Raw genomic sequence first — 26892 nt, 5'->3', positions numbered from 1 at the left:
AGGGTGCGGTGCAAAAGGATGTCAGTTGTCTCTGCCACACCTGAGTTATATATTAATTTTCAGTATTTATTTATGCCCTGTGTTCCAATTCAACTATGTGGATTTTTTTAAAATAGCTTATTATTTAAAAAAAAATGAAACTGTAGAAAACAATACTTCTACCTGAGAACTGTAATTTGCTATTAAATGCTAGGGGACTTTTACTGTAGAAAAATGCGCGTCGCACAACAATGACAAATGTATATACTGTATTCACTGAGCATCGTATATTATAGACTGTTGAAGGCGCAGATAAAATTGTTCATGATTTAGAGCAATTAGTTTTTTTTAATTGTGAAATAGCACAAATTATGAAATAAAAAATGGCATTGCATTAAACAAACAATAACATGCAGAAAATAGGAGGAATAAACGGGAACAAACCTAGAAGTAAACTTTCAGTAACAGAGATCATTTTAGGGCATTTTTGCTAGAGATTTGGTTTGGACTTTTATTTCAGCACTCGGGGAGCGAATCAGATGCAGCAGCGCGGCTTGACTGCGGCTTGCGGAAGTGACGGCTGGATGAGGGATAAATAGAGTCGGGGGGGATCTGTTTTATATCCAGAAAGATTGAAGTTAGAGTTAGAGTTCAAGTAAGTGAATTACACTTACATCTGTAGTAGTTAGGACGCTTTTTCTACCACGTGACCAATTACTTCATATATACATAACCTTACATGAGGAGGTAGTCTGTGTGGACACTGGGGTGTATTCAAGAGCACAATCCATCAAGTTTCGTTTCACAGTTGAAAGCTTACCTGCTTTAAATTAGCACCCGTCTAACAGTCTAGTGGTAACCACTAGCAGTACGTTTTCTCTGCTAATATCGTCTTGCAAACATTGCTACTTAGCGAGCTAGCTAAAAAGACATGGCATATCTTCTTTCTTCTCAACTAAATACAACCCTCAAGCCCTTGACATTGAGGACTACTTCTGCATTGTCGGTGCTAACTGCAAATCATCGACCATACAGCAGTAAATATGAAGGATCCGAATATTTGCACAGAAGTATTGTTCCGAGTATGCACTACCAGAAAAGTTTACCGAGGTAAGTAAAACTTCATGGAAAATTGCACCACATAAAGCCATTTAATTAACCACAGTTCAGCTGAGTAGAGTAACAGTGCTGAACACATCACAGGTCTGCTGATTCCTGTACATGTATTATCACAGTCAAGTGCTGCTGGGCCATTTTGAAAAATCTAGGTGAAAGAGCACAATGTAAACTCATTGGGGTGGGAGTGTTCCAAACAACACTGTCCCCTATTTACACAGACAGATCCACTGAAGGATATTTTATTAAAATAAAATACACACATCTGATATTATTTCTAAAAGAATATTATTGATTATTGATAGATTGCCAGTTCCCAAGCTGGAGGACACAATCCGGAGATATCTGGCAGCTCAGAAACCCCTGTTAAATGAGGAACAGTACAGGTAGGTACTCTAGCCTACTAATCATATTGATATTCTCAGGTATAAAAGGGACAGTGTATGTATGTATGAATTCCCTGTGTGCAGTAAAACAGAGAAACTGGCTCATGAATTCCAGAATGGCATTGGCAAGCAGTTACATGAGGAGCTTGTGGCTCAGGACAAAATGAACAAGCACACCAGCTATATTTCAGGTAAGAAGGTGCAGACTACTCTTATTCATAAATCCCAGTCACAATTCACAAGAATCATTGTTAACAGGTTAAGCGAGCATCATATTGAACACTCTGTCTACTAGTTAAGATGATAAGTTTACAATACTTTTGGAAAACTGGGCTTTGAATTGTTTAGGGAAAGCATAATTGAAATAACATGCATTACAAACAAATTACACTTGACATATAATTCACAGTGTCCTTCTGTCTCGGTAACGCTGGTTTTACATTGTACACTGTGTACCTGTCACGCTGTAAGAGATGATCCCAATAAAATCTTGAAAATCTTGATTTCTTTAACAGACTGTGTGATAATGTGTTCTCCATGTTAGATTATACGATATAGATCCTCTAACAAAAGAAAATTACTACGTTCTGCTTACATCAGTGTGATCTGGGCTCCTGCAGAAAATAGGCTTGCAATAGAAAGACAATAAGGATATTTTTCTGTCCATTAGCATGTTTCGTTTATGTTTCACCATTACCACTACTACTGTTACCATTACATCCTCCTACTGGTGGTGTTTAGACCAGCATCATAGTAGCAGTCACACTCTGAGATTTTCATTTCCAACACTGCCAGACCTTTGTCATCACAATGGTACTAATGCTGTGGTCAACTAAAGCTCATAATTTGGAATTTCCAAACTCAGCTAAGAAAAACCATAGAAAACACCCTCTCAAATTGGAATTCCTACTCAGAAAGTCAACAGTAAATAAACTATCACTTCACTACTCTAGATCAGTCAACATAGACACTTTAGTTGGTTAACTCTATAACACTTGGCCATACAGTTCACTGTTTTGAGAAAGTAAATACATAAACTCATGATTACTAATGTTAGCTGCTACCCTGTTGCTAACAAAATGCACACTTTCAGGGAGATGTCTGTTTTTTCCCCTTTTTTGTAGCTTGAAAATGAGACAATTCCTAGTACAAACTTCCCACTTCTGAGTTAAGCCAAACGCAGCACTAATCGGCCACACGAAAACTGTACAGTATATACCTGACATTAGGGTGAAATACACATTAGATTAAGCTTATGTCCTACTTGTGTACAAAAAAACAAAACTTTTCATTTGTTTTCCCAGCTCCATGGTTTGACATGTACCTATCTGCCCGTGAATCTGTGGTCTTGAACTTTAATCCTTTCATGTCATTCAACCCCGACCCTAAACCTGAGTACAATAACCAGCTTATTCGGTCTGCTAACATGGTGTGTTCTGCGGTTCGGTTTATGAAGACCCTGCGTGCTGGTCTCCTTGAACCAGAGGTGTTCCACCTAAACCCTGCCAAGAGCAACACTGATACCTTTAAGAAGTTCATCCGATGGGTGCCCTCCTCCATCTCATGGTTTGGAGCCTACATGGTGAATGCCTATCCTCTGGATATGTCTCAGTACTTCCGTCTCTTCAACTCTACACGGATCCCCAAACCCAATCGGGATGAGCTCTTCACTGACCAGAAAGGTCGCCATGTGCTTGTCATGAGAAGAGGAAATATGTATATATTTGATGCACTGGATAGGGATGGTAATCTGGTGAAACCTGCAGAAATCCTGTCAAACCTCAAATACATCCTTGCAGACCCAACACCAGCTCCTGCTTTTCCTCTGGGCGTTCTGACGAGCGAGAACAGGGACGTCTGGGCTGGATTAAGGGAGAAGCTTCTACAGGCAGGGAATGGTGAGGCTCTAGGTTTAGTGGACAATGCTCTGTTCTGCCTGTGTCTTGATGAGGAGGAAATGCGTGATCATATTCACATCTCCCACAATATGCTTCATGGGGACGGCTGCAATCGCTGGTATGACAAGTCCTTTAGTATCATCCTGGCCAAAGATGGACAAGCAGCCATCAATTTTGAGCATTCTTGGGGTGATGGCGTGGCTGTCCTCCGTTTCCAAAATGAAGTCTTCAAAGACACCACGGAGAAGCCACAGATTGGTCCTGGCACCCAACCTGCTGCTGTAGATTCAGCTTCTGCTGTCCGGAGGCTGGAATTCAAGCTAAACCCTGAACTGGAACAAGGAATACGAAAAGCCAAAGAGAACTTCCAGGCTGCTGTCTCAAAGCTTACTATTGATGCCATGGAGTTCAAGCAAGGGGGGAAGGAGCAGCTGAAGAAGAAGAAGCTCAGCCCCGATGCCATTGCACAGCTGGCTTTCCAGATGGGATTTCTGCGGCAGTATGAGCAGACTGTAGCTACATACGAGTCCTGCAGCACTGCAGCTTTCAAACATGGCCGCACAGAGACCATCCGGCCTGCCAATGTTCACACAAAGCGCTGTGCCCAAGCCTTTGTTCAACAGCCTGGTCAGCACAGTGTGGAGCAGCTCACAGGTCTGCTGGATGCCTGTTCCAAATATCATGGGCAGCTCACAAAGGAGGCAGCCATGGGTGAGTGCCATCAGTACTGTGTTTTTTTTTTAAACATGTCCTTGTCAACTTGCCCTCTGAAGCCAAGTGAGGTTTGTTAGATGACCTTTTGAGGAGTGACAGACAGATCAGGTTCACATAAGTTTAGACATCCTGAGTAGAACTTGAAATCATTGCATCTTGAAAAAAATGGTGGTTTATAAGCAAGAGCAATGAAATACTTTGTCATATTGAGAACAATATGAGGGTGTTCCAATTTAAAAATCTGATCCTTGTTGCTCCATTCCTCTTGTTCAGCAAATAGCCAGTTGTGTAATGTAGATGTGCACATTCAAGTTAAGGGAAATGGGGGCATCTCAAAAGCATGGAAACTTTCTGATATGTGTAGGATATCAGGCAGGTCATCTATTACATCAGATCTAAATTTGTTTGGAAAAATTATTGTGTCAGTGTGTTAGTGTACACCCCCACTGATCTTAAATCTTCTGTAACCTTTCTATCTTTCCAACTAGGACAAGGATTTGACCGGCATCTTTTTGCTTTACGCTACCTGGCAAATTCTAAAGGGATGCCTTTGCCGAGTCTGTACCAGGACCCAGCTTATGCAGCCATAAACCACAACATCCTGTCCACCAGCACACTCACTAGCCCTGCTGTCAGTTTGGGTGGCTTTGCCCCTGTGGTCCCAGATGGTTTTGGAGTGGGCTACGGTGTCCATGATGACTGGATCGGTTGCAACGTTTCCAGCTACCCTGCCAGGAACGTCCATGAATTTCTCAGATGTGTTCACAAGTCTCTGGAGGACATTTTTACTGTTCTTGAAGGAAAGCCAATTAAATCCAGTTAAGTGTACTTCAGTAGAACAAGAATGGGTTTTGAGGAATCATCAAAAGGACTGATTTTAGAGTGATCAGAGGGTAATGTTTTCATCAACATGTAGTTCTTTGTCTGCAGTTGTTTGAGTAGATCAGATCCTCTGGACTTTCATTTCTGCCTAATCTATTAAAGGTTGTACAGGACAAATGAATGTTCACTGTTCATTTTGGGAAGTGTACACCCTTTTTAAATCTATAAAAGAATCCCAAGGTCTTTTAAGTTCACATTATTTAAAATTATCACCATTCTATACACATGCAAAGAGTTCTGTGATTTGGTTCAAATCCCCCAAAATGTGTCTTGGTGCATCCTGTTAATGTAGATTACAGTTTAAGTGTTGTAAATATTTTACTCCCAACAAGGGATGGTGCTTTTTTGTTTGTTTGTTGTTATAAATTAACTTTCAGGTGCTGCTTCTGGTTTAGCAAGAGTATAGTGAAATACACAGTGAATCCCTTTTGCTCTTACCTGAGCAGGATGTTTGTGCATTTAAGGCAGCAGTGACAGTTTTTCATATTTTCATAGAACACTTAAATTTCATTTAATCATAAGATTCATACTTCTGAAATTGACAATGTTTTATTTAAAAAAAGGAAAACAGCAGACAAGCCAGAAATTACTGTACAAAACGCTGAAAAGGTTAAACAAGCTAGATTAATTGTCTGTAGAAACTGTTGAACTTAGATTGGCTTGATCTTGAAATGGAGGCCGATGAGACTGAAGACGAGACACTTGAGATCCTGTACCAGGTAGTAGAACACTCTGAGGCCTTCTGGATCCCTGAGAGGCAGAGAAGAAAACCACACATTTTTTTATGATTAAATATGTACTGCTGCAATACAGTGTGCAAAACAGTGCACTATGTTAGTTCATTCTAATGTTCAGGAGAACTCATCAAGACCTAATGAGTTTACATGGGTCTAGGAGTTTCCAAGTAGGAGAAGTTGCTACTTCTCATGTAGCAACATTTCAATCATTTAATCAAATGCACTGGGTCCAAAAGAAAAAAAATCTCAGGAATGAGCAGCTTTTTCTCATGTGTATACTGAAACAGATGGTCAGATAAGAATCTTCATATACACATAAATATCCAGTAATATTTAATACAAAATTATCAAATTACAATAGACAAATTAGGTTGCTCCAGTTTAGGTGTTCCCGCTTTACACTTGACGCAACGCGACACGCACAGCAGGTTGCTACCAATTTCCCTTTACACCAGTCACAGCTCTCACTTTCAGTGAGACATTCAGTTCTGCGTCATAAATTTAAAATAAATAAATAAATAAAAATTACATACAAATATCTGGACAGACCATCAGAATACTACAAACTTACCGCCATGATATTACTGTGATCCCATAGTTCATTAAACTTATAAGATTTTCACTATCACTGTCGTTCCAATTAGAACTTTCACAAAGTGCGAATTTTAGCTAAATGCTTGAACATGTGCTGCTACAGTAAGTGTACAGGCTGATATATAATACATAGCTGACACCGAGTAAAACTCTTGCTGTGCACTTAATTCTGTTTTTTATTTCTCTATATAACATCTGCCAAACACTTTCCCACCACTGTCACAGGGAAAGTTTAATTGCAGTGGGAAAATCATACTTGATTAGGCCACATTAAAGACCATTCTCCCAATCCCAGCAGTTAACCAAATACCCCTACACTAACTTTTATGGATGTTAGAAAAATTAGGCAGAATCTGTAACTCTGCTATGTGAATAAATGTGGGCTCAGAAATAATAATAATCATAAATCTGAATACCATACATTGACTTAAGCCAGGTGTTATTACTGAAATTGTTTTGTTTTTTAAACAAACAAAAACTAAAATTTGTATTTAATATTCATTAGTAGCTATGTTTAAGTGTGGAGATGTGTTTACTTTAGGTAACTCTGTATCATTAAGTGTTAAAATTGCAGGTCATGCGCAATGACTAACTACGCACTGGTGCACTATACTCACTTAGACTGGTTGACATCGATCAGAGACCCAATTTTGGAGGTTGTGAATGAGATATGTTCATCACCGATGACAATCTCCAGTTCCTAGATGAGAAAAAGTTGAGCAGTGAAAAAAAAAGGAAGTTTAAATAATGTTTTCCAAAACATTCCCTGTCCCAAAGCAAATGACTTCTCTCCTCGCACAGTAAATAAAGAGTACAAAAAGAGGTCACTGGAGCATACAGACCTGTCTGCCCACCCTGTCAGGAGGAGGCCACAGAGCATCGTCTTCCTTCGTGATTTCACTGTCATCAATGATCCTCTTCAGTTCCTCCATCACGCTCTTGTGAACGTACGCCTAAAGCGACAATACACGCTAAACAGCAGTGCTTTTAATCAGAACAGGGCAGAAAACACGTAAAAGAGAAATGCCTTACCTCTTTCCTGATCATGACGTCATTTTTGTAGTTACTGTTGTTCGCGTATCTCAGCTTCCCTGCATTAAAACAGAACAGTACCCGGCGTGTGATTAATGATACGCACTAGTGAAATCCATCATACACTTTATTAAGTCTACAACATAGGTAAGCAGTGTCTAATAGTATGTAACGTACTATAACAATGCGCGCTAAACCAGTTTAACAGCGGCAGGACCATGGCTCGTTCCACAAGTTACAGCTGGAGTTAGCACTAACTGGCTAGTCATTTTAACGGTTGTGGCGCATTTTCTTAAATATTCTCAAAATACAAACAGCCAAATGCGCTCACACATAACCAGAATTACGGAATATATCATAACACATTAAAATTGCTTTGTCAAAAGACATTTAGAGGCATTTTTAAGCGAGAAAACAATTAGCAATGTTAGCTAGCTAGTTGTGTAGCTAGCTAGTTTACATGGCGCCTTACTCACCGTCCGGCCTGAATTCAAACTCCAGAAACTCGTGACCGAATTTCCCTTTGTGTCCCACGTAATATCTTAAATAAAAGTCGTTTGTGGACATAACTGCGCAAATAAAAGCAACAAAATCTCCCGAGTATATACAACTATATTATCTCACCACCTTTCCCTGAACAAATGGCTTAAATCTTCTCGCCGCCGATTAGCAACTCGCATACGCGCTTACAGGCAGCGCAACATAATGACGTCATGGTAGTCGCATTTTGATGATGCGCGAAACGCGCTTGCAATGCGTATGTCTACCACACTGTGATAGCAACGTTGAAAAATTTGACTCGCATACAATACAGCGTATGATACAAAATTTTATTTAATCGTCCATTTTACCTGTTTATTCATTTCTTTAAACTACAATGCATTGTGAAACACTGAGACGATTACAAAGAAATGCAAAGACATGACCCATCCTGTCTCTCATTATTAATATAATAGTGTTCATTTATCTATCAATATCAGTCATTCTCATTTACTTACTGCAGGACCACATATTCACAATCCCTCCCCAAAACACTGTCTCTTAACTCTTAACCTGCACTGCTTCTTAACTTTCTGAATCATTACATCTCCAGTTTGATGATATCAACACGTATACATACACTATTTAACATATTCTGAAAAAAAAAAAAAAAAAAAAGTCATTGAATGCATTGACCAAAAACAACAAATAAAGAGTTACATTATACAACAGAAACTGATCACCCCCATAGTGAAACTGAAATAAAATTATTCTCTGGTCTGCATAATTTAAAATAAAAACGCAAATTGGTGAAATTGAAAATGCAACTGTTATAAGGCATATTGCAATTTACTACAGCTGGTGTCTGAGAGACTTCACCGACTCAACCACAGGTATATATTATTAAGGTATGTGTTTTTTGCATTAGTATTTGTGAGTAAAAGCAGCACAATCCACCAGGAGGCAGTTGGTAATTCATGATTAATATCAGAACATACTGATTTGTGTAATAACATTAAAGTTTATACATGAAACATAAACAGTGTCAGAAAAACAGAGTTATTTACACAACTTGTATTTAATAGGGACAGACCAAACAGTCCTTAACACCACAAAGTAATGATTCTCTGTTTGGCCCTGAGAGCAGGGCACGGTTTTTTATTGAACTGCAGCCTCCTAAAATAACAATTAAATATAAATTCACTGGCTTACACAACCACTTCAATTTGGTAATACACTTGCATTACACTGTTCAGCCAATTTAGTAATTACCTAGCATCAGTAGCAGCAGTGTAGGTGTAGAGGTGTAGCAGGAAAAAAGTGGAAGAAGTGTATGCCAGGACAGAAAGGACAATGCAAGAACATCTACATTATTGATTCATTTCTGAGAGTAATGCGATTTTGAAAAATAATAAATATTAAACAAATACTAGAGATACAAAATCTGTTATAGTCAGGACAGGATTATACTCTCAGAAGAGGTTCAGAATCGATGAGCCCTTATAAAAGGAAATGAAGAAGGAAAGTCAATGGTCCAATGCATAAGTCCCTGCATAAATCCCGTGCATAAACATGGGATCCTGAGTTAGAGAGAAAACTGAAGCTGCTATTTCCTTCTGCAAAATGACAAAATAGATTCTGTGGCAAAATTTGTTGGGTTAAAAAAAATACATACTGAGTGGAGTGCCATCATAATGTTTGCTTTATGTTTGCAGCTGACGGTAAAAAGAACTCAATAATTATCTGAAAGAAATAAATTCTGTTAAATAAAATCAGTATTTTTGCAATTTATCATCTGCCTCTGAGCGTTGTTTGAAAGGTGTGAAAACACTACATTGAATGCAGTAGAGCACAGACAGTCATACGAGTTCTTGGTTTCTTTACTTAATCTGCATATACTTTAAGCTGTGTTAAGAGAATCTGTCTTTCGACATGCTGCATAGGACCTGGAGAACATCCAAACTTTTCTTTGTCTGTACGCAAGCATCTCCATCATGTTAACATACTGTTCATAACATGCCACTGAGCTTTATTTTACAGTGCAATATACAATACAAGCCCTGACCTACTTATAATGAAGATGGATGTTAGCAAAAATGAAGGATTAAAGAAAAGTCATCCCTCCTTTAGAATAAAGTCACGTTGCTCTTGGAATAAACACTAACATACAGCGAAAGGGGCTGAAAAAGCTTTGGAGGCAATAATATTACTACAAAGAGGCAGAAGTTGTACTTGAACCTTGAAAATATGTTGATTTTTTTTGTTGTTCTATTCAAGTCATAAAACTCAGTGCAGGTCTTTACCAGCTATGTCCCTTTGGCAAATTCTGAAGTGACCCGTACTATCTGATTATTTTTAGAAACACTCATAATCTGGGGCCAGATGAATAAAATATGCACAAATTAATAGGACAAGAAAAATAGCTTTGACCAATAGTTTTCAGCAAGGAACATTTTCCTCTCACAAATAAGTGCAGCAGTCATTCAAAAAACAAAAGACAAAACAATAACACTTGCAAGTCAAAGAAGGCATTTCTTGATTTTTTTTTTGTTTTAAATACAGTTTGCAAATTGTCAGTATATACACACAACTCTCCTTCAAGTCCCATGTCCATTGTCCCTCTTCTCTGGTTCCCTTGTAGGGCATATCATATCAGTGTGGCCTGCTGCTTGACTCTGATGGCTGCCGCTTGCGAGGAGTAGTGTGGCCATTAAGACAGCCGTTCAGTCGTTTGGTCAAGCCACCGTTCAGAATGTCCTGGATGTGCTGCACTATCAGATTAATGGCAACTGGAGAAGGAGAAGAAGAAGAAAGAGTCAAACATGCCTCCAAAAAATATCTTATCAATATATCAAAATATTACAGTAAATTGGTAAAGTCTTAGCGTAATGTTACCTTTAATTAAAACATGGCTGCTATCCAAGTTACTACAGATTCTAGTTGTACTCGTAACATAGTGCACTATCTGTAATTAAACTTTGTTTGGGCGTTATACCAAGTAAGATGTTTACGTTAAACCACCACCATTAAATAAATTTGAAATTTTTAGCTGAGTCTGAGTGTGTTTTTACTAATAGTATATTTTTAGGACCACTAAACATCTGATGGTGGGTGGAAAGGGCAAGGCAGCTAAAAAGGAATGTGCAGAATCCGAGAATGGCCTTGAAAGATTCAGCATTCCAAAACAGAAGAGATGATAACTAGTACCAAAACATTTCTCTAGTTCCACGGTCACACGCTAATCTCACCTAGATTATCAGCTCCCCTTGGGATGATCACATCAGCATACTTTTTTGTCTGGAAACACAAAAACAAGAAGCATTTTAGTAAGGTTCCCAGGAAAAAGAAAGAGACATCCAAGTGCCCAGATGGCTTTCGAACGGTATTTCATAACCATTTCCTGGCTGGCATGATGCCAGAGATATTTGTACTAGAAGTTTCTGAAGGAAATTGAGTTCTTGTGAAACCCCCTATTGTTCTAACAGCTATTTTAATTACTGTTTGATGAAAGGCCTACAAATAGCTAGAAAAAAGTCTCTAAACTAGCAGTTGCATGACCACTAATTTTTACTAGTAGACCAGTAATTTAAAAAAAACTAGACAACTAGAGGCTTCTTTTCCCTTATTACAGCAAAAACAGATTCAAAACAATTTTTAGACTGTTTCATTTGTGCAGCAAAGGACGCCTGCACTTAAATTAACAGCCATTAGACAGGCTACAAATTATATTCACAGCTTCAGTGCATTTTTATCCTAGACTATTAAAAATAAAAGTAACTAAAGTAGTGCAATCAATGTGCAAAATAATAAAACTGTGTATCATATTATACTACTGAAGGACCAATTGTTAAAATACATTCTTGTGGATGAGCTGGCAGCTGAACAAAAACCGTTGATTCTGAAACTGAGAGCATGCAGCACAGAAGCTCCTTATAGCTTAATGATGGCGGAAGGATGTGATGTCTATAGCAGTGTCTTGGAGTTTTTCAACCATCTTTATCTCAGTAGCATCTGAAAATGAGTCTGGGTGGGCTTCTTGGAGCTGGCATGCACCAGTCTAAACTAGTACTGAAATACTAAAGCAGCTGAGTGGAATTGGATAATGAATTCACTCTGCCCTAGTGCAAGGATTTAAGATAAGGTTTATTTAAGTTTAACTGACAACAAATATAACCGTGGGAGGAATTCCTTTGGCAGCAGGTGGGAGTGGGATTAAAAAAGTCTCACGCATACTTCTCTACTTCATGCAGAGTGATATCAAAGTGCTATTAGGCCATTAGCAAAAGAGAATGAAAAAAAAAGACTTTCCCCAGTGTAGTCTTGTACAGTTGACTGTAGAATTGGCTTCATCTAGTCTGAAAATTTTTCAAAGTACATTTAGCCCACTTTTTCTTTATCTTCTGCCTACATCTCCTTACCATCTGCCTCACTGTTTTTGACACCGCCCCAACTAGTAAACTCTCCATAGCAACAAGCAGTGCATGTAATAGTCGACCCCTACTCTAAACCCATCATTAATGCTGCAGTCTAACTTTTTTGTTAAAGGTAATTTTTGTAGCTAGTCTTTGGACTTATACCATTAGTTACCACAGATATGTCATCTAATATGTATCGCACCAAAATCATAGGCATGATAGGGTCTGTGATCCCATCAGTGATGCCAGTGCTAAACCAAAAGGAGGTTGATCTTAGTGAGAACCACCAAACACCAAAATGATTTCTATGCAAACAGCACTGTAAACACAGTACCTGCTATAAGAAAAATTGTGTGCATATATATCAACAGAATTGACATGTCCTTATTTATTAACAGTAACTAAGCTACTTAAGTAACTAAACTAAGCCAGCTACCGGACACAATACTGCTCTAATGTTGGCAGGTACAGAGACACTGAAATAACTGAAGAATAGAACCCCTAGAGATAAAGTGTTATATGGTTATTTCCATTTAAACTTGTGAAAGAAACTGTGAAAATAAAACCAAGAAAGAATGCATAGCTGGATGCTCAAGCTACAGATGTGATAGTAACAGAAAAAAAGGAGCATGAAACACCTGTTTCAGGAAGGAGAAACAGCGGTTAAAACCTGAACCTCACTATTATACAGGAAGACAGTTAAACCAAACGGTTAAAAATTTTTTTTAAGGCTTTCTGACCCAGTCTCAACATTTGTAATGGAGTTGCCATTTATTCGCCACTTAATTAAACCCATTGATATATATATATATATATATATATATATATATATATATATATATATATATATATACACACACACATACATACACAGTCTCTTCCGAAAGTTTGGGAGTATTCTTTGGGAGCTATATACTGAAGACATTTTGTTCTGAGATCAAAAGATGAATATAAGACGATAGATCAGAATTTCAGCTATCATTTCCTTATATTTACAACTACATGTGTTAAACAACTTAGAACATGGTACCGTTGGTAGCAGACCACCCAATTTTTAGGTGAGCAAAATTCATAAAGTTAATTAAAGTAAATAACACTTAATATTTGGCTGCATATCAACTGCATCAAGCTGGCAACCCACTGACATCACCAAACTGTTGCATTTTTCTTTTGTGTTGCTTTTCCAGGCTTGTACTGCAGCTTCTTTCCACTGTTGTTTGTTTTGGGGGTTTCTCCTGTCAGTCTCCTCTTCAGGAGGTGAAATGCATGCTCAAGTGGGTTAAGGTCTGGTGCTTGACATGGCCTGTCTAAAACCTTCTACTTTTTCCTCCTGATGAAGTCCTTTAGTTTGTTCTGGGTCATTGTCTTACTGTATGATGAAGTTTCTCCTAATTAGGTTGAATGCAATTCTCTGTAAATTGGCAGATAAAATGTTTCTGTAGACTTCAGAATTCATTCTGCTGCTACCATCATGAGTTACATCATCAATAAAGATTAGTGAGCCCATTCCAGAAGTAGCCATGTGAGCCCAAGCCATGACACTACCTCCACCATGCTTGACTGATGAGCTTGTATGTTTCGGATCATGAGCATATCCATTCTTTCTCCAAACCTTGGCCTTTCTAACACTTTGGTAGAGGTTAACCTTAGTTTCAGAACTTTTGTGGCTCATCTCTGTGTTTCTTTGTGAATTCCAATCCTTGCTTTCTCATTCTTACTGCTCATGAGTGGTTTGCATCTTGTGGTATGGCCTCTATATTTCTGCTCTCAAAGTCTTCTTCAAACTGTGGATTGTGTTAACTTCACCCCTGCCCTGTGAAGGTTGTTGATGACTCTTGGTATTTTGTTTTTTCTTGATAGCTCTCACAATGTTTCTGTCATCAAATGCTTTTGTTTTCCTTGGTTCGATATCTGATTGTTAGTACACCAGTGGTTTCTTACTTTTTCAGGACATTTCAAATTGTTGTACTGGCTATGTCCAATGCTTGTGCAACGGCTCTGATTGATGTTCCCTCTTTTCTTTGCTTTTGCTTTTCTCCCACAGACAACTCTCTAGTCTTCATGTTGGTTTACATTTTCTAACAACAAATGCAGTCTTCACAGGCAAAACCCAGGGCTCAATCCAAGATTCAGAGTTATTAATTGTTAAAACAATCAATCTAACTGTGCATACCTGGGTAATAAGAAACACCTGTCAGTAACATGTTCCAATATTTTTGAAAAATCACTTGAAAAATGGGTGGAATCAAACAAAAGGTGCCATTCTCTAAGTTGTTTAACACATCTAGATGTAAATAGCACGAAACAAAAGCTGAAATTCTCATCTATCATCTCATATTCATCTTTTGATCTCAAACACAACTGTCTTCAGTGTATAGCAAAAACAAAAGAATTGGCCTTGCCATTCTAATACTTCCAGTTACTCAATAATAGAAGCACTGACTTCTATTTAAAGCTGTAAATTACTCATTGCACTATGTAGAACACATTTTGGAAATATAAATACAAACTAAACATATATGGTAATGTGACTTTGGGTAGCATAAATGACCCAAATTACCCATCCAATTCAAACTAACAAGATTATATTTTTTGGTTTATTGATTTAATTGTAGCTATGTAGTTATGAGTCTGATTTAGTCTGGTTATATGATCCTGCTAATGTGCTAATATTAGCTAGTTGCAGAACCCCTTCATTTTATTCACCAATCCTATATAATTCAGTGAAGACCAGATCAGACCAATCTCTATGTAAAATTTCTATGTACAAATTTCTCTATCCAACCTGCCTTTTTGTTTCATTTTTTAACTATACATGGTCATTTGAGAACATGAACCATGCACATATTTGTAGAAATCTTTTTCTGCATCTAGGTGCATCCTCTACTACCCATAAACCACCAGACAGTGGTTTAATTATAGCTCTTTTCTTGAAGACTATGAAAACTCACATAAAATTATCCAGCTTCCTGGCCAGCTACAGATTTCCTAATTTTTCAAAAGGTGGTTTAGATATTTAAATAAAACAGTACTAACAGTACTTTACAACTACAAAACCTTGTTTCATAGGTAGAGACTTGAGTATATATATATATATATATATATATATATATATATATATATATATACACACACACACACACACATGCAAACAATGACTTCTAAAAAGTTACAATTAAAAAAAATCAGGTCCTCACTTTTGCAGTTTTGCTCCATAGAAAGGTGACTGACTAATGGGAGGTTCTGTACATAGAAATAATGTGATAAATACTTGAGCGCTTACTGGCAGGCAGAACTCTTCAAAAGCAGGCTTCACAAATGTGATATATTGACTTAAGACCTGCTCCAGGTCCCGTCCTCGCTCACTGATGTCTCGCAAGACTGATGGGAAAAAAAAAGGAAAAATCAAACCAGGAAATAATTCAAATTAAATTGACATCAAGAATGAAGAAAATGCAGAAGAAAGCAATGTGCCTTCAAACAATGCCATACAAGTACTGAAACTACATTCACCTCTTAGTAATGTTAGAGCTACCCTACTCACCTCTGCGTGAGAGTCGTGTATCAGCATCTGTGTCCACAAACAGCTTCATCTGAAAGAGATCCCGGATTTCCTGTGAGTAGAACATGAGAATGCCTTCGAACAGCACCACGTCAGCCGGGTACACTGTCACTGTTTCCTTCTTCCTGTAGAGAAACACAGGACAAATTATGAACAAAATAAAACAATACCCATAATCACGTTTTACGTGAAATGCAGCAGGGGCATACCTGGAATGGGTTACAAAGTCATAGACTGGGATCTGAACTGTTCTTCCCTCCATGATGTCCCACAGAGTCTTAACTATTAACTCATTATCAAATGCATCTAAGGAGAGGAAGGATTAAAGCGGATGAAAAAAAAAGAACTGAACAGAGCTTGCCAGGTCCACAACTGGTGTAAACTCCAAAACAACTTCTACAGGATAGATATCAGGAGCCTTAAAAAATTCCAGCTTACATTACAGTTACCTGGGTGATCAAGTTGAATTGTCCTTTAAGAGCCTTGGTTTTCTGTTCTGGGGTAAGCACCCTGTAGAAACTGTCCTGACTCAGGATGGCAACCTGCCTTTGGTGATGGTCAATTTTATTCTGGCCAAGAAGCTCCATAATCTTGCCACACACGGACGACTGTAAGGAAAAATATACAAAAAAAATCAAATATCTGTCTGATCTATCAATCTATGCTAACAGTACATTGTCGGTTTAAGGATTCTCAAAAAAAAAAACAATTGATATGACATTTGGGCCCCCATTCCTGAAAATCTTAAAGGTAATTTTCTAATAAATCATTCAAATTTTATTTTTGTTTTGTTGTGTAAAGAGCACAATATTGTTGTATCAAACAATTACACCTTTAAAATACCAAAGTCATATTAAAAAATTTGCAGAAACCTTTAAACAACCCCAATTTTTAAGGGCTGTAATCAATGTTGAGTTACACATGCATACTGAGGACTTAATACTGAAATTGCTTACACCAGAATTCAGACCTCAGACAGAACTACTGACGCATGTGCTACTCAGACAGCTGTACATGATTTGTGTGCAAAAGCAGGTCTCAGTTACAGGTGATTCAGTCCTTGAATTAATTACTTGAATTGTCCCTGTAAAGTTTTCTTCCACATGGAGGAGATGGGAGGTGTCCGCTGCTTAATAGGAGACGCTGCTTATCTCAAGGAATGAATTTATACAGATACATTTATGAATTAAACTTACTTGATGGGACCTGCAACAATAACAGTTAAGTACTGTTTGGACTGTAGGCATGTTTGGAGAGCACATCAAATTAACAAAAACATTGCCATTATTTTATTAATTTTATTTCATAATTATTGGTTATAATAACCTCCACTCTACTGGGAAGGCTTTCCACTAGATTTTGGAGTGTGGCTGTGGAGATTTAACCATTCAACCACAAGAGCATTAGTGAGGTCAGACACTGGTGTTGGGTGAGAAGGCCTGGGGCACAGTCGGCGTACAAATTCATCCCCAAGGTGTTCAGTGGGGTTGAGGTCAGAGTTCTGTGCAGGCAACTCAAGTTCTTCCACTCCAACCATGGCAAAACATGTCTTCATAGACCTCACTTTGTGCACAGGGGCATAGTCATGCTGAAGCAGGTTTGGGCCACTTAGTTCCAGTGAAGGGAAGACCTTAACCCTACAGCATACAAAGACATTCTATACAATTGTGTGCTTCCAATGTTGTGGCAACAGTTTGGCGACGACACACATATGGGTGTGATGGTCAGTTGTCCACAAACATCTGGCCATGTCGTATAGCTTATGTCCCAGACACTACAATTTCATGACCTCAATTTAGTATTCGTGGCTACATTGTTTACACAATTAACTGCTGTACTTCTAAAATGTCATGCAAAATTATAGAATGTCTGGGATCAAGAGTTTTGAAGGTGCCATATTGTTAAACTAAGGCAAATCAGCAGTTAATTACAACTAATACTATTTATGCTTGAATACAATGGCAATATACTAGTATACTGCCAATATACTGCCATTCTTTTTATTTGTTTATTTTTAAACTGTTACTAATTTACATGTTACTTCATAGTACAGTTGAAAGCAAAGAAAAAAATGTGATCTGTTTCTGTAATTTCCATTTTCTATCCCCCAATTTTTCTGGGCAAGCGTGTCTGTCTTTTAAGGAGGTAGTCTAGACGCCCCCATCTTGGACACCTTTACTGAAGAAAAATCTGGCAACCTTGGAGGCATGAACTACATGCAGGTTAATTTAATAAGTACCTGCATAACCTGACTCTGAATATGGAGAACTTGATATATCTTTTGAACTTAACACACCAACTCTGATTACAGCCCTTACACTGTAATCTTGTATCTGTTAAAAGAATTTCATTAGCACAGTGTGTGTAGATGGACATTGTTAGCTTTAGATTACATTTCAGTAGCTTTTTTCCGCTATAGCTGGAAAGTGTATATTTTCACTTGTAATGTCTATAGGTGATTTATATAATAAACATGATTAATTATATAGCACTGTTGTTGTACACTAACTGAAAAGCTTAGTATATTTGGTGGGGAAGAATCTGGACCATATCCGAGAAATGTTTTTGGCTTTTATAATAATTTATTATATTTTTATAATTGCAACTAATGTCTTTATTTCTGGTATTGTAGAATACACTATATAGCCAAAGGTTTGTTGATACCTGATCAATCACATCCATGTGCTTGTTAAACATCCCATTCCAGCTTTAGTCCCCCTTTGCAGTTAAAATAACCTCCACTTTTCTAGGAAGGCTTTCCACTAGATTTTTGGAGCATGACTGTGGGGATTTGTGTTCATTCAGCCACAAGAGCATTAGTCAGGTCAGGCACTGATGTCAGACGAGGAGGCCTGGCATGCAATCGGCGTGCGAATTCATCCCAAAGGTGTTCAGTGCCATTGAGGTCAGGGCTCTGTGCAGGACACTTGAGTTCTTCCACTCCAAACTTGGCAAACCATGTCTTCATAGACCTCTCTTTGTGCATGGGGCATTGTCATGCTGCAACATGTTTGGGCCTCTTAATTCAGTGAAGAGAAATCATAATTCTAAGCATACAAAGACATCCTATACAACTTTGTGGCTTCACTTTGGGGAAAGCTGACATATGGGTGTGATGGTCAGGTGTCCACATACTTTTGGCCATATAATGTACATGCAGACATCAGCAATCACACAGATACTCATCACATCCTGTTTCTGTTTTCATATCCTCAGTTAAAATGTCAGTCTAAGATAGATAAAGGATGACATATGAATGTGTTATTACTCAGTTCTAATAATAAATTTGTAACAACAAAACAATTTTTACTGTCTACACTGTGAACGTAGTATCTCACTCAAATCTTCTTAAGTAAAATGAAGACCGGTAAGTATGCTGTGCATTTAATCTATAATATTTTTATCTATTTATTAAAATATTATTGCTATAACCTCATCAAAGTCAGACTACTTAAGTAAGATATTTACACATGTTATGGATATGGCATCCACGACGATCTTTGCAGAAAACAATATACAGACAACTCCAGAATTATGGGCACCCTTGGGAAGCATGTCTTTTGTTATTTAGTGAATTATTTTACAAAGAATAACAAGCCTGAGTTCACCTGAGAGTTTAGGAACTATTAAGCAGTCACCCATGACTTTCTGTTTCACTGGGGAAACACAGAGAAATACTGAGGTGACACAGAAGAATGACGTTTTTCATAACCTATTTTAACCTGTTTTTTTTAACAAGGGTGTCAGTAATTAACTGTATATATTAAAAATAGAAACTGGAATGAACACAGAAAAGTCTTATAATTGTGTTGTTTCAGTGTACACAATATCAAGGAAATTCTTGGTGTTACCAATGTCACATATTTGCATTGCACATGTAACTACAGCAATCATACCGGTGTGAGTGTGTGTGTGTAGGTGTGTGTGTATATATATATATAAAATATTTGTTTCTTAAATATATATTCCATGATGTTAAAAATATACCCAAGACTATTTAAAAGTGAGTTTTACAGTGTCCACCACATGCCCTGCTGAATTTTCTATTTCCAAACTCAACCACCTGCACAGCAGATACCCTTAACGTAAGGTCATAATAATTCAAATGACTATCCCCTTTTTTAAACAACACCACTTTAGCCACATGACAGAAATGTGTAAGGGTTAATACTAATTCGTTGTTAAATGCTTTTACATTTGCTATATGGGAGGGATTAACATAGAAAGCAATGTTCAGCAATGACAACAATGCAGTATAAAACAAGGGAGAGTATTAATATTAATAATTTGTTTAACAAAAGTCAGAGTACAAGCATGTCATACGAAAATTGTCTTAAAGGCACAGCAAATAATTTCACTGTTTCAAGATCTCACAAAGGCAGAACCAAAACACTATGTACACTGTTCTATCCACCAGCAAGCACTCGTATTAGCTGCTTACTGCTAGTTAATGTAAAATGCAAATCAATATTACATTTGAAATTAAAATAAGGGTATGTGATCATAAAATCATAAATTAATCCATGACCACAATGTTCAACATACACAGAATTCAATAAGTGTATCTGTCTCTCAGGGCTGTTTCACCATGAAATTGAGCTCGTATCAGCTGCAGTGCTGCTTGTCTCAATCCATTTAACACATAATCGGAAAACTCTCTCAAGCTGTTTCTGGCCCTTTGCAAGGGATTTTAAGAGAAACAGATATCGCCGCCTCATTAACCTTTAGGCCTTTCAGATTGTACAGAAGCCTACAGAAATAAAGAATACCTATGGAGTTTTATTAAATCTTTGTACTCTAACACTATTCTACAAACTACCGAGCGCTTTATCCAATAGAACAAGTTTTAAAAACTAACAATAATGGTATGCAATTGCACCATTTTTATGTCAGGGCTTTACTGCACCCACTGGCCGCACATCACTGAAAACTATTGTATGCTGCATCAGGGCACAGAAAAAAGCCAGCTGACCAGGCCTTGTCAATGCTTACTAAACATTCTTCTAGCTCAGCCTTAGGCCCAGTGCAACCAACAGGCTACGCTGCACTTTAGAGATCTAACACCAGTGCCATTGAGCCTGTACTCAATACTGTCAATATGGTGTCATGTCATGAATAAAGTAGAGCCAAAAGAACCACAAGAACCAGAAATTCCTGTATCCAATATAAATAGAAAGCTCTATTAAGTTCACTCTTTTGCCAAATGTTCTTATTTCTGAGTGTAAGTACCTTTACAACATCAACACAGTGTCCTTACAGGAGCCCTCTGAAGACATAGCATAACTTTTAAAGTCTATAAATAAAAGATCTAATGGAACCAGACAAGGTCAATAACAAGCTATATCTTAGGAAGAGCAGGCAAAGCATACAAACACGGCCAAAATAAAAAATACTTCCTCATGTGAGTTAGAAAGATGTAGCAAGGCCACCTGCCAGCTGGTGATACGATGGCACAGAAAAGCAAGACACACACCACAGACATACACATTAATGTATAGGGAATAATAAAGAATAAATATCTAAAATATACAGTATACAACAATATTCAGTACATGCCTGTTTCATATAATTATTATATTTAATTTGTTGATAATGTTTTTTTTTTTCTTGTACACCATTCATGAATGAGTGTAATGTTGAGCAAACTTTTTGTGCACTTTATGAGAGGCCAATTTTTGAAGATAGATCTTTTGCTAAACTGGAAGCATGAAATTCATCTGTATTATAATTTTTCAAGATTGTGTACATGGAGGGCTGTTGTCATCCTTCAAGGATTACACAGGTAGTGCACTGGTGGGTAAGATCTGCGATACTTCTTAATAGGCCCGAACAAATGTATTTTGGATTATGTTTAGCAGCTTAACAAGGTTCTTGTACCCTTTTTCAGTTTAACTATCTGGTTCCATAATTCCTTGCCATGTTGAGCCATGATGGTTTACAGACCACCCATAAGAGACAGAATAGAGCTAAAATTTTTGAAACTTCTGCTATCAACAGCTAACTTATAAACAAACTTGCTAAGCAGTCTAGCGACCAGGCATTCACTCTCACTCCATCAGGCAATTATAAATGTTTTGATAGAAGAGTGTAACATGGCTTATGTAAGTGTATAACTCAGCTGTGGAAGTATCATCACAAGTGCAATGTAGTAATTAATGTAGTTATTTTAACATGACAACTCACTTTTGTTGTATATTATACTAATGTATATACAGATATATATATATATATATGTGTGTGTGTGTGTGTGTGTGTGTCTGTGTGTGTGTTTGCTAATACAGCTGAGGAAAGACTTCTGTTCCCACCTCCACCTTGTACTATATACAGTCAGGTCCATAAATATTTGGACATTCACAAAATTATTGTTATTTTAGCTGTTTACCACAGTATATTGTTGTTGAAATTAAATAATGAATATGACCTCAAAGTGTACAGTTTCATTTGATGGATGGTGAATGGTGTAGGAATTACAGCACTTTTTATATTTATACTTTTTATAAAAGTAATTGGACAGTTGGCTGCTCAGCTGTTCCACGATCAGGTGTGTTATTCCCTCATTATTTCACTCACAACTAAGCAGATAAAAGGTCTAGAGTTGATTTCAGGTGTGGTGTTTGCATTTGGAATCTATTGCTGTTAACTCTCAAAATAAAGACCAAAGAGCTGTCACTGCCAGTGAAACAGGCCATCATTAGGCTAAAATATCAAAACACACCCATTCAGCAAAACATTAGGTGTGGCCAAATCAACTATTTGGCACATTCCTATAAAGAAAGAAGGCATTGGTGAGCTCAGGAACACCAAAAGGGCCAGAAGACCATGAAAGAAACTGTGGGGAATGACAGAAGAATTATTTTACTGGTGAAGTAAAACTCCTTTACAACACTTGGCCAGATCAAGAACACCTAACATGCTAAATTGCCCCTAGTTGTGAATGAACGTGTGAATGTGTGCGTGCATGGACTGCAATGGACTGACATCCTATCAAGGGTCATTCTCCTGCCTTGCACCCAGTGTTACTGGGATTGGCTCTGGGTCCACCGTGACCCTGATCAGGATAAAGCAGTTTTATATATAGTCTCCTCCAAAAGTATTGGAATGGCAAGGCCAATTCTTTTGTTTTTGCTATACACTGAAGACATTCGAGTTTGAGATCAAAAGATACATATGAGACAATAGATCAGCATTTCAGATTTCATTTCCTGATATTTACATCTAGATGTGTTAAACAACGTAGAACATGGCACCTTTGGTGGCAGACCAATTTTCAGTTGTTATTTGTTTTGTCCTCTTTAGGAGGTGAAATGTATTCTCAGTTGGGTTAAAGTCTGTTGATTTACTTGGCCGATCTAAAACCTTTCATATTCTCCCCCTGGTGAAGTTCTTCGTTGTGTTTTGGGTCATTCTCTTGTTATATGAGGAAGTTCTCCCAAAGAGATTGGATGCATTTCTCTGTAAATTGGTAGGCACAATGAATCTTGGTTCCAGAACTTTTGTGGCTCATCTCTGTATTTCTTTGCAAATTCCAATCTGGCCTTCTGATTTGCATCTTGTGGTATAGCCTTTATATTTCTTCTCTCAAAGTCTTCTTCAAACGGTGAATTGTGATACCATCACCCCTGCCCTGTAGAGGCTGTTGGTGATGTCACTGACTGTTGTTTTGGGGGATTTCTTCACAGCACTCACAATGTTTCTGTCATCAACTGCTGTTGTTTTCCTTGGCTGACCTGTTCGATGTCTAATTGTTAGTACCCCAGTGTTTTTTTTCTTCTTCAGGACATTCCAAATTGTTGTATTGCTATGCCCAAGGTTTGTGCAATGGCTCTGATCAATTTTTTCTTCTTCTCTCAGCTTCAAATTGGCTTGCTTCTCTCCGATAGACAGCTCTCTGTTCTTCATGTTGGTTTATCCATTTTTAAACAACAAATTCAGTCTTCACAGGGAAAACTCAGGGCTCAAACCAAGAGTAGACATTCAGAGTCATTAATTGTTTAAACAATCAGTGTAACAGTGCACACCTGGGCAACAAGAAAGAACTGTCAGTCACATGTTCCAATATTTTTGATCACTTGAAACAAAAGATGCCATGTACTAAGTTGTTTAACACATGATGTATAGTATACATATAGTCTCACAATTTTCATAATCTTGCCTCTGTACACCACCACAATGGATTTGCAATGAAGCAATCAAGATGTTATTGAAGTGTAGACTTTCAGCTTTAATTCAAGGGGTTTAATAAAAATATAGCATTAACCATTTAGGATTTACAGCCATTTTTTACATAGTCTCTCCATTTTCACAAGCTCAAACTATAGTTAATATAGTTAATTGGACACACTAACATAATCATGAATATTAGGATTATTTTTAATACTTGGACGCAAATCCTTTCCAGTCAATGACTGCCTGAAGTCTGGAACCCATGGACATCATCGACTGCTGAGTTTCGTCCCTTGAAATGCTTTGCCAGGCCTTTACTGGCAAAGCATTTCAAGGGACAAGCTGCCTTCAGTTGCTGCTTGTTTGTTGGTCTTTCTGCCTTCAATTTTGTCTTCAGTAAGTGAAAAGCTTGCTCAATTGGGTTGAGGTCATTGGATATTTAAGAACATTTAATTTTTTGCCAGAAGAAGCTTTTGGGTTGCTTTTGCGGTATGTTTTTGGTCATTCTCCATTTTGACTGTGAAATGACGTCCTATCAGTTTTGCAGCATTTGTTTGACTCTGAGCAGAAAGTATAGCTCTATACACTTCAGAATTCATCCCGCTAATTTTAACAGCACTCACATCATCAATAAACACCAGTGACCCAGTTCCATTGGCAGCCATACATGCTCATGCCATAACACTGCCTCCACATGTTTGACAAATGATGTTTGGATGCTTTGGATCATAAGCCCTTCCTTTCCTTTTCCACACTCTTCTCTTCCCATCATTCTGGTACATGTTACTCTTGCATCAGAACTGGTCAGGCTTTTTTTTAGAGGTACTTTAGCAAAGTCTAATCTGGCCTTTCTCTACTAGAGTGTTACAAGTGGTTTGCATTATGAGGTAAACCATTTGTATTTACATTCATGAAGGTGCTTCTTGATTGTAGACTTTGATAATGATACGCCTACCTCCTCCAGAGTGTTCTTGACTTGGCTAGATGTCAGGAGGGGGGTTTTCTTCAACAAGGAAAGAATTCTGTTGTCTTCCGTGGTCTTCCAGGAAGTTTGGTGTTGCTGAGCTCGCCAGTGCACTCCTTCTTTTTAAGAATGCACCAAATTGTTGATTTGGCCACTCCTAAAGGTTTTTTTTTTTCCCAAAATGATGGCCTCCTTCATCAACACCTCTTTGGACCACATATTGAGAGTTCCGATGAATAGCCACCAAATGCAAATTCAACACTTGGAATCAACTCCAGACCTTTTATCTCCCTAATCTGTCATGAAATAACAAAGAAACAGGCCATACCTGGCCATGAAACTGCTTATCAGTCATTTGTCCAATTACTTTTGAGCCTGTGAAAATGGAGGGACTATGTATATATTTTTTGTTAAACCCCTTGAATTAAAGATGAAACTCTACATCTCAATCACATCTTCAATCATCCTCAGTCACATCAAAATTGTGTTACTGTCCAAATACTTATAGACCTTACTATCTATCTATCTATCTATATATATATATATATATATATATATATATATATATATATATATATATATATATAAAATCAGGAATCTATCACGTCTTTTGATTTCAAACCCAAATGTCTTCAGTGTCTAGCAAAAACAAAAGAATTAGCCTTGCCATTTGATTACTTCCAGAGGGGGACTGTATATAAATAAAACACAAACGATATGATGATGATGATTGTAATGTGTTGTCTGAAATCTCACATGAATATTCAGTTGGGTTGATGGTGGACTGTCAAGGCCATATTTGCATCATTTCATACTTATCTGTTAGCCCTGGGGTCCTGTAAATGAATGAACATTGTCATCCTCAAAGAGGGCACTCCCATCAGGAAAGAAATGTTTCATCACAGGATAAAGATGATGAGTCAGAAGAACTTTGTATTGATTTGCAGTGACTATTCCCTCTAAGGGGACAAGTGGACCCAAACCATGCCAGCAAAATGCCTCCCACAGCATAACTGAGACGCTGGTTTTTGTTTTTGTTTTTTCACCTTTGTCATGCATCAGTATGTAAGATGACAATCCTCTTTATATGACTCATTAGAGATTTGGAAAAATTAATTGTCCGAGGAAAAACTAGGTGGTGCGCACAGTGCGTCCTGTCCTATTTGACACACATCATATGTTCTACTGACCCCATTACTGTTTACCTACTGATCGCAGCCACTCATATGTCAAGCTTTAACAGTGTAATTCATTAGTTATCATATCTAAATACTGTAAAATATTCTAACGGTTAGGCAAGTGTAAAAGCCGTGTTACTGATCAAACAAAGGATGACTGTTCTTTGTGGAGGTGCGTAACCGGTAAATCTGCTGTAAAGCACTGTAGTCTTCAGCTCTGTCCACAAAATGCATACATAATACCGTGTTTTGAGCATGTAACAGTGGTCTTTTTTTAGGCAAAGTCGTTACCCCGTTAGCCCGAAATGTTGAGATGAACCCTGTCGGATAATCTGAGTCAATCTGATGGAATCTGTCTACGCGAGCTAAGTGCGCGTGCAACATTACCACATGAACAAAAGCTAACCGGCTAACTCTAGTGTTTTACACAATAACATATGAACCGTTAACCTTGAAACTTCAGGGGGATTGGCGAGGATATCATAATTAAGCGTCCATTCGTGGTTTGTGAACAGGGTGGGTCAGTCAAACATGGCTATTCTAAACAATACACGATATTACAAAGGCTGAAATTCACCAGCGTCGTCTGTATTAAATTATCATCATTTACCCTGGGTTATGGTTTGTAACTATCTTAACAATATTATTTCAATAGTTGAAAAACACTATAACAGCCTACAGTTAGTTAAATTCATGTAAAAGTATAAAAGATATGTGTATAATGTGTCTAAGGTGGAAATATATGTCGTTACCAGATTTGCTGTAATGTTAGCTAAGTAATATCCGACAGGA

At 37.7% G+C, this 26892-nt stretch overlaps 3 protein-coding genes across 3 annotated transcripts in view; 1 reads left to right on the top strand and 2 right to left on the bottom strand.

Annotated features, from left to right (window-relative positions):
* Positions 1-525: 525 nt before the first annotated feature.
* On the top strand, positions 526-5158 carry cpt2 (carnitine palmitoyltransferase 2). Its single transcript, XM_026924185.3, has 5 exons — positions 526-1089; positions 1401-1481; positions 1566-1672; positions 2786-4090; positions 4582-5158. The coding sequence occupies exons 1-5, from the start codon at positions 911-913 to the stop codon at positions 4914-4916; spliced, it is 2007 nt and encodes a 668-aa protein (XP_026779986.2). The 5' UTR covers positions 526-910; the 3' UTR covers positions 4917-5158.
* Positions 5159-5505: 347 nt separating this feature from the next.
* Positions 5506-8042, bottom strand: magoh (mago homolog, exon junction complex subunit). Its single transcript, XM_026924198.3, has 5 exons — positions 7815-8042; positions 7339-7397; positions 7149-7259; positions 6924-7006; positions 5506-5725 (listed from the first exon to the last, which is right to left on the bottom strand). The coding sequence occupies exons 1-5, from the start codon at positions 7903-7905 to the stop codon at positions 5626-5628; spliced, it is 444 nt and encodes a 147-aa protein (XP_026779999.1). The 5' UTR covers positions 7906-8042; the 3' UTR covers positions 5506-5625.
* A 112-nt stretch (positions 8043-8154) lies between these two features.
* Positions 8155-26892, bottom strand: part of uck2a (uridine-cytidine kinase 2a) — a 19122-nt gene continuing 384 nt past the window's right edge. Inside the window, 7 exon segments of the mRNA XM_026926870.3 lie at positions 8155-10607; positions 11067-11115; positions 15517-15614; positions 15778-15920; positions 16005-16101; positions 16245-16256; positions 16259-16403. Coding sequence (XP_026782671.2) covers positions 10471-10607; positions 11067-11115; positions 15517-15614; positions 15778-15920; positions 16005-16101; positions 16245-16256; positions 16259-16403 — 681 coding nt within the window. The 3' untranslated portion in view covers positions 8155-10470.

Source organism: Pangasianodon hypophthalmus, chromosome 8 (assembly GCF_027358585.1).
Source record: "Pangasianodon hypophthalmus isolate fPanHyp1 chromosome 8, fPanHyp1.pri, whole genome shotgun sequence".
NCBI classification, from domain to species: Eukaryota; Metazoa; Chordata; class Actinopteri; order Siluriformes; family Pangasiidae; genus Pangasianodon; species Pangasianodon hypophthalmus.
The sequence above is the reverse complement of the archived record's forward strand: the minus strand, read 5'-3'. Positions and strand labels throughout refer to the sequence as shown.

Bases quoted from the DNA above. Each gene is read 5' to 3' on its own strand.
- cpt2 (XM_026924185.3), top strand. From the start codon at position 911: ATGGCATATCTTCTTTCTTCTCAACTAAATACAACCCTCAAGCCCTTG. The intron at 1,482-1,565 runs GTAGGTACTCTA...CCCTGTGTGCAG, and splicing joins TTAAATGAGGAACAGTACAG to TAAAACAGAGAAACTGGCTC. The intron at 1,673-2,785 runs GTAAGAAGGTGC...TTGTTTTCCCAG, and splicing joins GCACACCAGCTATATTTCAG to CTCCATGGTTTGACATGTAC.
- magoh (XM_026924198.3), bottom strand. From the start codon at position 7,905: ATGTCCACAAACGACTTTTATTTAAGATATTACGTGGGACACAAAGGG. The intron at 7,398-7,814 runs GTGAGTAAGGCG...GTTTTAATGCAG, and splicing joins GTTTGAATTCAGGCCGGACG to GGAAGCTGAGATACGCGAAC. The intron at 7,007-7,148 runs GTCTGTATGCTC...TTTCTCATCTAG, and splicing joins CTGACAGGGTGGGCAGACAG to GAACTGGAGATTGTCATCGG.